Here is a 10,754-nt window from a genome sequence, read left to right as displayed (position 1 = left end):
TTGTTATATTGTTATGTCCTGTTTTATCTCAATCTCTCCCTTATTCTTTAAAAACAAATTATTTAGTTATTTCTTATGGTAGTTTTAATTAAGGGGAAAATTTTTAAAAATTAGCAGGAGGTATAATAGTAACTTTTTTTGATTTCCTATTAACTTGTTTTGAAGTCCTGTAATACTCCCCAGATGAACTATTTCACAGCACCCCTCTCCTCACCCCATGGGGCTGTGCTCGCCCGCTGCGGGTGACTTTTATATTCTTCCTCGCTCGCGTGCTGCTGTGAAGCTCAAACCGCTCTCCTCACCCAGGAGACCCTTAGCACCTCAGGTCACACCGAGAGGTGTCCAGGGACCGCAACAGGCTGCACACCCGGAGGGGTCTCACCACACGCGAGGAGGCAGCCCTCCCTGGACTGAGCCCTTGGGTGCAGAGGGTCAGGGGCAACGTGCAAGCCCTGAGCAGAGGCACCTGCGCTGCTCATTGCCAGCTGCCCTCAGAGGGCTCCGAGGTGCACAGAGGCCTCTGCTGCCCTGGAGCACAGCGAGACAGACCGGCCAGAAACTATGGACTAAGCGGAGGGAATGCTTCTCTCTCACATTAAACGCGCTTAGCTGTTACTGGGGTGTCTGTGTACCCCATGGTTGATTGTTTGTTGAGTCCCTTGAGTCCCTTTGGTCTGGGGACTACCTTTCCATGTGGCTTTTGTAAGCCTGATGGCATCACTGCCTGTGACCGTGGATACTTTTATGTCTTTTGGCTTTTTTTGTTTTTGGAAACGTAGACACACTGGCTTCCTTCCGCTTCCTCGGGCTCCGTCTGAGTTTATTATCTCACTGGCTTTCTCTCTTCCCTTTCATTTCTGTGTCTCTTGACGTTTGTTTCTTCAAATGCAAACTAGAAAAAAAAAGCAACAAACTTTGTCTCCCTGCTTATTTATTATTCTGCACAGTTACAGAGCGCAGATTCTCAGCCTGGCACAGCAAAGGGGCAGTTACCTGGTCCCCTGGGCTCCCAGTGTGCACAGTGCTGGCCCCGTGGGTGTGCTGGGAATGTCGGGGTGCTGTGGCAGTGTGCACCCCCAAGAGCACAAGCCTCAGAGTGGAGGACCTGGAGTCACTCTCACAACACAGAGGAAAAGTCAACCAGGAAGGGCAGGGAGCAGTTTCCCTCTGAGTCCACAGGATGCCTTTGAAACAAACATTAACAATGTGCAAGAAGTGCGCACCACAAAACAGGGGTTCCTGGGGTCCAGCATTCTCAGCACCTCACTCTTCAGTGCCCCTGTCTGCTGTCTCTCAGCACCCTGCCCCTCTCGCTGACCTCCACACACTGGTTCCTTGATGGCCTCGAGAATCTGAACGTGTCTCAGGGCATTTGCACTGGTTTTGCTCTCTGCCAGGTAAAATTCCCACAGGTGGCCTCCTGGCTTCTGTTCACATGTCACCTATTCCTGCCTGACTGTGAACTTTCAGGTGTAGCTCAGTGGCAGAAGAACAGCCTAGCATGCCCCAGATTCTAGGTTTCATCGAGAGCAACACACAGACACACACACATACACACACCTCCTATCCACACCTACCTGCATTGTTTTCATGATGTGTTCACCCCGTGGGGTCTTCTGTGACTATTTCTTTTTCAAGCAGTTTTATTGAGGCGTAATTGATAATAAAATCCACTTAGTACATGCCATTGCATGGCTGGGTGGTAGTTTCACGGAAAACAGGTCATAGATATGTGGTTTTCTTCTCTCCCTGTGTTCTATGTCCATGACTGGGAAGTAGGAATGTTTGTTTATCCGCAGGAGCGAATCATTTTACAGACAGGGGTCGGAACATGGCCAGTACACAAATGTATTAAGTACTTTCTCATTAAAACTGTGAAACGCATGGCCTCATAGGGAAAGGTGTAGAGCTGAGCAGAAATTTCAAATCCTGTGGGTATGAGATATTAAAGCATACAGAATTATCTCTAAACATAAGCATGTAAATAAGAGCACTTCAACTATATGGGTAGCATGCATCTGTGTGCAGAGCACTGATGCGACCTGCTTTCCCTGAAACTACCACCCATCCACACAACGGCACCTACTAAGTGGACTTTTACTTACAGTGTTGCACCCACCATGAGGAAGCAGGAAACAGCACCAGAACTTCAGAATTTCTGCTTCTGGGACTCTCAGAGGACCCAGAGCTGCAGCCCCTGGTCTACGGGCTCTTCCTCTCCATGTACCTGACCACGGTGCTCGGGAACCTGCTCATCCTCCTGGCCATCGTCTCCGACCCCCACCTGCACACGCCCATGTACTTCTTCCTCTCCAACCTGTCCTCTGTGGACATCGGCCTCACCTCCACGAGCGTCCCCAGGATGCTGGTGAACATCCAGACCCACAGCAAGGCTATCAGCTACCCAGGCTGCATCGCCCAGATGTGCTTTCTCTTGCTCTTTGCAGAGCTGGACAACTTCTGCCTGGGTGTCATGGTCTATGACCATCTCATGGCTATCTGTCACCCCCTGAGTTACATGGTCGTCATGTACCCATTGCTCTGTGTGGTGCTGGTGCTGGTGTCCTGGATGGCGAGCATCCTGCACACCTCATTCCAAAGCCTCTTGGTGCTGTGTCTGTCCTTTTGCACGGAGCTGGAAGGGCCACACTTCTCCTGTGAACAGTCAGGTGGCCCAGCTTGCCTGTGCTGAGAATGTACTCAATGACCATGTGGTGCACTTGGCACCTGTGCTGTTGGGGACTGGCTCCCCGGCTGGCATCCTGTACTCTTACCCTAAGATCGTCTCCTCCATGTGTGCCATCTCTTCAGCTCAGCGGGGCATAAAGCCTTTTCCACCTGCGCATCTCACCTCGCAGTGGTCTCCTTATTTTATTGCACGGCCTTAGGTGTGTACCTTAGCTCTGCACACAGGAGTCATACTCATGTGCATCAGCCTCGGTGATGTACACTGAATCCCTTCATCTACAGCTTGAGGAATAAAGAGGTCAAGAGAGCTCTAAAAAGACTTTCTGGATAAAACCTGTAAAAGAAGACTCTGCCCAGAGCCTGACAACGCTCTTGGCTGCAGGACTTTGAAAGCCTTCAAGTGTAAACCTGATTCACAGATCAGATCAAGAGCATAGGAACTGCTCACAGTATTTACTCCCGAGACTTGCCTTTTCTACGATTCCAACCCCCCCATGTGACTTAGTCAACTCGAGCTTTTAGATTTTCTGCTCTGATAGCTCACGGTTTTTTCCTTTTGCTTTTCGAAATTCCCAATGTTATTCCCAACATTGCACCAGAAATATTTGGAAATTCTCACTTACCTGACCCATCAGCAAGAATGTCTTAAAGATAGCTTCTTCCTGTATTGCATCTCTTATTGCATAATGTTTCTTTCATTTTACTGAAGAGCTCGTGACGGGATTTGCTTCATATATGGAAAAAGTTACCTTGGAAACCGGTGCAATTTATCTAAAGCTGAGGTCAATACTTTGCTTCTTCGGGAGTCATGCCTGTGTGTATCAGTGCCTCAACTGCTCTTTTTGATAATGTGGACTTCAACATGCTAGTGCATTTTATGCCTAGTCACTTGGGTTTTTATAATTTTTACAATTTTTATAATTTTTATTTTTATAGCACTACCTAATATCAATGCATATTTATGAGAGACAACATGGTGTTTGACTCATGCATATGTTAGAGAGCCGTGAGCCCGGCTTGTTGACATATCTGTGACTTTCAGTCTTAATCATGTCTTTATGGTGAGCTAGTTCTAGAGTCCTCTGTCTAACAATTGTGATACGTACAGTGCTTTCCTGCTGACTGTGGTCACCCCAGGGCCCAATCGAGCACCAGAATTCTGCCTTTGATCTGACCAACTCATGATTCTCACAGTCAGAACCTGGCTTTTATTTCAGCTCATGTCCAAAGCGCTGACCAGAGCCATGAGCAAAACAAGCCTCTAGAGATACTGACTCCTGCATTTCTCTGGGGCAGAGGGCTTTGAATGCTAGATGACATTTCTGCTGTCATAACAGTGTGGGAACGGGGAGTAGATTGGTGATTCTTTTAGGTCAAGGACAGGAAAGGGAAGAAAGCAGGGAGGCTCTCCAAAGGCCAGCGCTGAGCATCTCTGCAGAGCTGTCCTGTGTGTTGACTGTAACCAGCGTCTGTACCTTGGGTGTGACATTGTACCACAGTGTTATGAGATGTTACTGTTGGGAAAACTGAATAAAGGATTCATGGATCTGTCTGGCTTATTTCTTCCATATGCATGTTAACCTACAATTATCCCCAAATTAAAGTTTCATAGGAATTATCAATGATACATTAAACATTCATGAACAAGATTTTCTTGACATGTAGAGATTATGACATCATTCTTTTCCCCTTTGAACTTATTTCCTTTATATATTTTAAGACACAGAGACTGTCCTATCTTATGCTTAAAGTAATCTTCACATATTTTATTACAGTTAAAGCAAATAAGGAAAAGTGAATGATTTCATCCATTAAAAATGGTGCTGTACCCTTGCGTCCTTCTAGACAGTGTGGTACAATATAGGTCCTTACAATGGAGTTTGTTTTTCTCATCTATGTTAAAATACTGGGTGATAAAATAAATGGAATTTGGACTACTAAGAAAACAGTACCCTCTGGATTCCATTGTTACTGCTTTTTCTGTTTTGGGGAGGCAAATAGGGAAATGGCACACATGAGAACTGTAGAAGGGAGACTTCTGCAGTAACCGAGCACCTCCCCCTCCGCCCCTCATCTCGCCAGCTCCCTCTGGATGCCACTGCACTGTGGGAATTACCTCCTTTTCTCCTCCACTGAGATTACTTCATATTCCCAGTCACTTTCTTTTAGGACACTGAGTACTTTCCCTTCTTTATGAAGGTCAAACAATGCTAGGTTCATAAAGACCGCAATCCATCCTGTCTGCACAATTTTGCCTGGAACATTCAACTAATTGTGTTTTGAAACTGATTATGTGTGTTAAGGTGACATTCTGACTAATCATAGACGTTCCCAGGGGCCATCACACCCACACTCACACACACCCCAGATTTGTTTGACAACCCATGCAGGAGCACCCTAAATAAACTGAGATGGAAAACTGGTTAAGTAACACGGTGTTTCTCTGGAGATCTGGCTTGAGCCAAAGCCTTGAAAGATTTTTCTTGAGTTAGAAACTTTTCATTCTTTTTCTCTGTTTAAAGTTTCCTCATTTACATATTTAATAGAAAAAATACTTGGAAAAGAGAGACAAAAAGCAAAACAGACAAATAAGCAACAATAACAACAAACCCTAAACAGTCACAGTATAGATTTTCAAATCCAGATGATGGGAATTTAATAACAGGTGTAATATTGCATATTGTGACCTCCAAATGGGTTCTTAGATTACCAGATGCAGACACGTAAAGTAAGGCTAATCCTGGGAGCACCAACTGTTCTCTTCCAAGAACTAACACCGTCTGTGGTGCACTCCTCTTAGCTCTCATATGTATATACACACAAATTTCTGTCTCGAGCCTTCTCCTTCTTGTGGACCTTGAACAGAAACTGCAAAAGCAGGCATCAGAGATTGTGCAAAAGGAAGGACAGTGTGTGGGATGCAACGAAGCCCTGGGACAGGGCTCCCCAAACTTACCTCTGCACCAGAATCCCGGGAAGGCCTGCCCTGAAAGCAAATCTCAGTGCAGAAATGTCAAAAACTGGCCAGAAGTCATTTGCTCAGGGGAAACGCTAGATTTGCCTGCCATGTCATGGAGGATCCTGAAAACACCAAGTAGCAACTCACACCTGGATTCAGACTTGGGCGGTGCCCAGCAGTGGTCAGAGGAGCCCCCAACTGTGCGCTTGCATTTTTGATGAAAATGGTGTCACACCTAACTACTGAATTTTAGCACAGCTTCCTGTACAGCAATAGTCAAGTGATACAATAATCAAAAGAAAAAGGAACTGAGGATAATTAAAACCATACGCCAATAATCTTGAAATTTATTTGTATATTTAGTGACAAGATTCATAATGACCCTGCTATGCAGCTTATTTAAAGTAACTGTACTACATGGTGACTGCAGTGAGATTCCACCCCAGACACGGTGGAAGAACACGCCTGTGTGCACAGGGAGTGGGTGACTCTGAGTCCCACGACTGGGCTGAAGACACAGTCCTGTGTCAGCCAGAACATAAAGACTGGACTATTCCTGGGGGAAAGGAGATGCATAGGGCCGGGGTTAGCTCAGTGACAGGGCACTGCTAGCATGCATGAAGCCCTGGGTTTGATCACCAGCACTGGAAAGGGGGAAAAAAAGAATATATACAGGATAATATTGATGAGGGTTCTCATTTAGAGTGAGGGACAGTATCTGTATTCAGATCTAGACATTCTGACCAACAGAACAAAGAAGGTAACTCAGTGTAACAATAATGTGTACCAACCAACTGTGAAGTCAGATTATTAAATTCTCTTCACCTGGACAATGCTTCACAATACACCGGGAAGGAACAGAATACAGACTCAAAATCATTTTCCAAAGCAATACACTCACCGACTTCAAAAATTTATTGGTCATATTAGAGGTCATTCCAGACTCTAAAGTCATATGGAATCAATCAATTTATTCAAATTTGTAGCTGACTTTAATTGCCAAGTATAATTGTCCTCTACTAACAGCAAAATCCTTCAAAGTTGCTGTAGAACACAAAAGATATAAATTGAACATGATACGCTATTGTATAACAATTTTTCATAAGCAGTCTGCTTTGTTCCAGGGCAGACATGAGAATTTCCAAACACTTCCGATCCAAGAAGGGGAACAAGTTTGGGGGAGTAATAAAAGGCACTAGAAAGAAGAGAACACTTAATAAATTGATTTAATTAAATTATCTAGAGAACTACATCAAAGAAATGGAAATTACAGGCGGTAAAGGGAAAAACGTCTTGCACAATCTGATCAAAGGATCAAAATTCTGACTCCAAAATTTGAGGCCCGAAATGAGAAGCATTTCTACCGAGGCGGGTCAGCTGGTCCTCTGCTCGTTGCCCTCCCAAGAAGTCCTCTCAGCGCTCTCTTGATGTCTTCGTTCCTCAGACTGTAGATGAAGGGGTTCAGCATGGGGGTGACCACGGTGTACATCAGCGAGGGGACTGCAGTAGAGCGCCAGTCTTGGGTGACAGCAGAACTCAGGTACACGCCCAGGAGCATGCAGTAAAACAGGGAGACCACCGAGAGGTGAGAGGTGCAGGTGGAAAATGCTTTGTTCTTCCCCCGAGCTGACGGAACTGCACGTATGGAGGAAATTATCTTAGAGTAAGAGAACAGGATGCCAGCGAGGGGACAGATAGCCAGCAGCACTGCAGTAACATATATGGCCATGTCATTGAGAAAGGTGTCAGAACAGGCACGGTGGACCACCTGATCCAGTTCACAGAAGAAGTGTGGGATTTCCAAGTGGCTGCAGAAGGACAGACGCAAAGCCATGAGGGTGTGTAACAGGGAAATCAGGACACCCACGATCCAGCAGGCTAGAACCGACAACAAACAGAGCCAGCGGTGCATGATAACCGTGTAGTGCAGGGGGTAGCAGATGGCCACGTAGCGGTCATAGGCCATCACCGTCAGCAGAAAGATGTCCAGCCCTGAAAAAAGCATCCAAAAGTACATCTGGGTGATGCAGCCTGCGTAGGAAATGAGCTGGCTGTGGGTCTGGGTGTTCACCAGCATCTTGGGCACAGTGGTGGAGGTGAAGCCCACATCCACAGAGGACAGGTTGGAGAGGAAGAAGTACATGGGCGTGTGCAGGTGGGGGTCGGAGACGATGGCCAGGAGGAAGAGCAGGTTCCCGAGCACCGTGGTCAGGTACATGGAGAGGAAGAGCCCGTAGATGAGGGGTTGGAGCTCTGGATCCTCTGAGAGTCCCAGAAGGAGAAATTCTGAAGGCCACGTAACATTTCCTGGTTCCATGCTTTGGGTATAACTTCCAAAATAAGAATGGAGTGAGAAAAGCAGCATTACCAAAGGATGCATGACTCACCTCCCATGAATGTTAGCCTTTTTGCACTAAGGTGGGTAGAACTCAGGGCCTCTCACTTGCAAGTTAGGGGCTCTTGCTACTGAGCTACACTTCCATCCAGATCTCCTAGAGTCAGGAAAATAATTTCTGTGTTTTGCATAGATTTTTACCCTTTAGCAGATTCCAGCTACAGTATAATGTCTCATTAAGAAGTTCTATCTCATGAGCAAAGTGTCAATATTGTAAGAATTTATTGAAAAAAACATATGTTTGAGGAATATAAATTGACAATGGCCCATGTTCAAGGCATTGTGTCGAAAATCAATGAACAATGAAGGAGCCATGGCTCCAGCAAGAGGTGCATGCCCCAGGGAGAGAACAGCCAGCATCTCCCAAGATCCACACTATGTTGGAACTTAGGGTGCTGGGAAACAAAGGAACCTGCTCGCCTCCCTGGTAGGCAGCCGTGAACCTACCGGTGTGTGGGCTGAGAATCAAACATCCCCGCCAGGTTAGCAAACAAGAGCCAGAGGTCTGCGCACCTCTTTGGAGGTTGACCACATGCAATACAGCAAACACGGGGGATTTCCTTCTACCATCTCTTTGAAGGCAAATATTGTTATCACTGTTTTGCTTTGTTTTGATTAATTGCATGGCTCTATTCAATACTCTGTTTTGATAGGTTTTATAATGTTCTGTATTTGGTATGATTTTGTTGTACCTGATTGAAAGAACAACTATTGTGAAGATAAGGAGATATACTATGGTACCTATTCCTGTTATCCCCGTATCCTGCTCTAAAGTTGTGGAACAATTTCACTGCATTGTCTCAATTGGCTTTATTCTGTCTTTTCCTGTTGTATTTTACTCCCTTCAAAATAAGAGAAGGTTAAAAAAACAATGAAGGAAAGCAAAATCTCTACAGTAAAATGATAGACGGGGTATAAACAGTTTTGTAAAACTCTTATGTCTGATGATGCTAAGTGCTGTTTTCCTGACCTTTTCCCAGGAACAGTCAGCTTGTAAAGAGAGAAGATGATGCTGGCTAGGGTTTTGAATGACGCGCTGGCCCCACAACACTGGGAAGCACAGAATTCTCAGCAGGAGTGAATGGGAGAGAATATCCACACCACATCATGAGCAGGAGGGAAAAGAAAGTGGAAAGTGGGCTGCAGGTCTGAAGTCTCCTTCAAGGATGTGCCCCCCTAGGAGTATAAAGACCTCTCCCGAAGCCCATCTCCACCCACTGTACCACCTCCCAGTAGCTCTACCGTGGGGATCACCCCTGTAATGCATGTTGGTTACAGGACGCTTCAAGATCCAATTGTAGAAAATGTGGTGAAAACAGATGGAAAGGAGAGTTGGTGGGGTTCTGTGTTTGCTGATTATTCCCAGAAGACCAGGGACAAAGTGACATTTGCACAGAAACACCCAGAAAGACAGGTGGGGAGCAGGAGGGCTTCGGGGGCTGTGCACTGCTCCCAGGAGGAGCAGAGGGTCAAAGGCGCTGGAGAAGATGCTTCTCTCAGGAGCTCATCACTAACAAGGAAGCCCTGTGACCAGGGAGTGAGAGGGGCCACCTGTGACACAGAACGAGGACTGACCTGTGTGCAGAGGCGTCTGCTCCTCCACTGGACGTGGAAGTGGAAAGGTCACTGATTCCAGGGTGAGAGGCCAGCTCTGCTGCAAGCGAGACCTCGTCTCTGGGAGAGAAAAAGGTCGCAGGTGTGGGTCTGTGCTGGTGTTTATTGGGGTGCCTGAGGCCTTCACTCCTGCACCCAACTCCTGCTTTTGACTCCTGGCACCCAGAACAGTGTGCAGCCTTATTGCTGCTGAAAGTTCAGGACAAGAGGCGGCTCTCTTTCCAGCTGCTGTAATGTTTGCTTTGATTGGTAGAGTCAAAATCCCCCAGGCTCTGACATACGCCCTTGGTTACCTCCCGTGCTGCCTTCGGTTCTGGCTTCTGTTTGTGAAGGGTGGACCAGCCCCTCTCCTCGGAAGCCTGCACTCACTCCTGAGTTACTAGTTCACACACACACACACACACACACACACACACACACACACACACACACACACTGAGCACATCAGGCTTAGATGCAGGAATCACAGTGAGGACTCCTGTGTAAATAACACGGTTTTCTCACACCGGGCACATATTACATATTACAGAGGGACTGACATTCAGCAAGCTGTCGCCATCAGATGAATTTCCATTCATTTTCCATTCCAGAGGGCTGTGGTTTGCCCTCTGTCTACAGAAACATTTTAAAAGCATAAAACATCCACTCAACCAACAGAGCACACAGAACGGAATGAACCTGAGGGATTAAAACGGTGTTAAGATTCAGGGGACTCCTGGGAGGGCGGGAGCAGGAAGCCCCTCCTCAGCTGTGCAACCTTCCCGCTCGCCTTAACCCAGGACCAGAGACAAAGGGCAGCAACAAAGGTTTCCAGGAGAAACGGTTCTACTGTGCTTTTAGTGTCCAGCGTCTACAGACTGAACAGCTCAGGAGAAAAGTGGGCAAAAGGAATAAGCCAACCATTCACAAGAGAAAAACGGACGAAGAGCTTCTGGTTTTAAGCATTTCATAAGAAATGAAGACAGAGCTCCTCTGTCCGTTCCGCGTTTGTCTGGAGGACTCGTGTGTATCTGGTCCCATTGTAACTCAAGAATCCCATCTGTGAATTTTTACTTCCAGCATTTACTCCCTGTCCTTGTGAGGCTTTGGGTTTTGATC

General features: G+C 46.4%; 1 protein-coding gene and 1 pseudogene across 1 annotated transcript; one reads left to right on the top strand and one right to left on the bottom strand.

Annotated features, from left to right (window-relative positions):
- Positions 1–1,204: 1,204 nt before the first annotated feature.
- Positions 1,205–3,019, top strand: LOC100731456 (olfactory receptor 7A10-like; annotated as a pseudogene).
- A 3,988-nt stretch (positions 3,020–7,007) lies between these two features.
- LOC134471152 (olfactory receptor 7A17-like) lies at positions 7,008–7,964 on the bottom strand. Its single transcript, XM_063229128.1, has one exon. The coding sequence runs from the start codon at positions 7,962–7,964 to the stop codon at positions 7,008–7,010; it is 957 nt and encodes a 318-aa protein (XP_063085198.1).
- Positions 7,965–10,754: the final 2,790 nt, after the last annotated feature.

This window comes from Cavia porcellus, unplaced genomic scaffold (assembly GCF_034190915.1).
Source record: "Cavia porcellus strain 051 isolate PalLab524CR breed Dunkin Hartley unplaced genomic scaffold, mCavPor4.1 scaffold_17, whole genome shotgun sequence".
Classification (NCBI taxonomy): Eukaryota; Metazoa; Chordata; class Mammalia; order Rodentia; family Caviidae; genus Cavia; species Cavia porcellus.
This window is presented reverse-complemented; position numbering and strand designations above follow the sequence as displayed.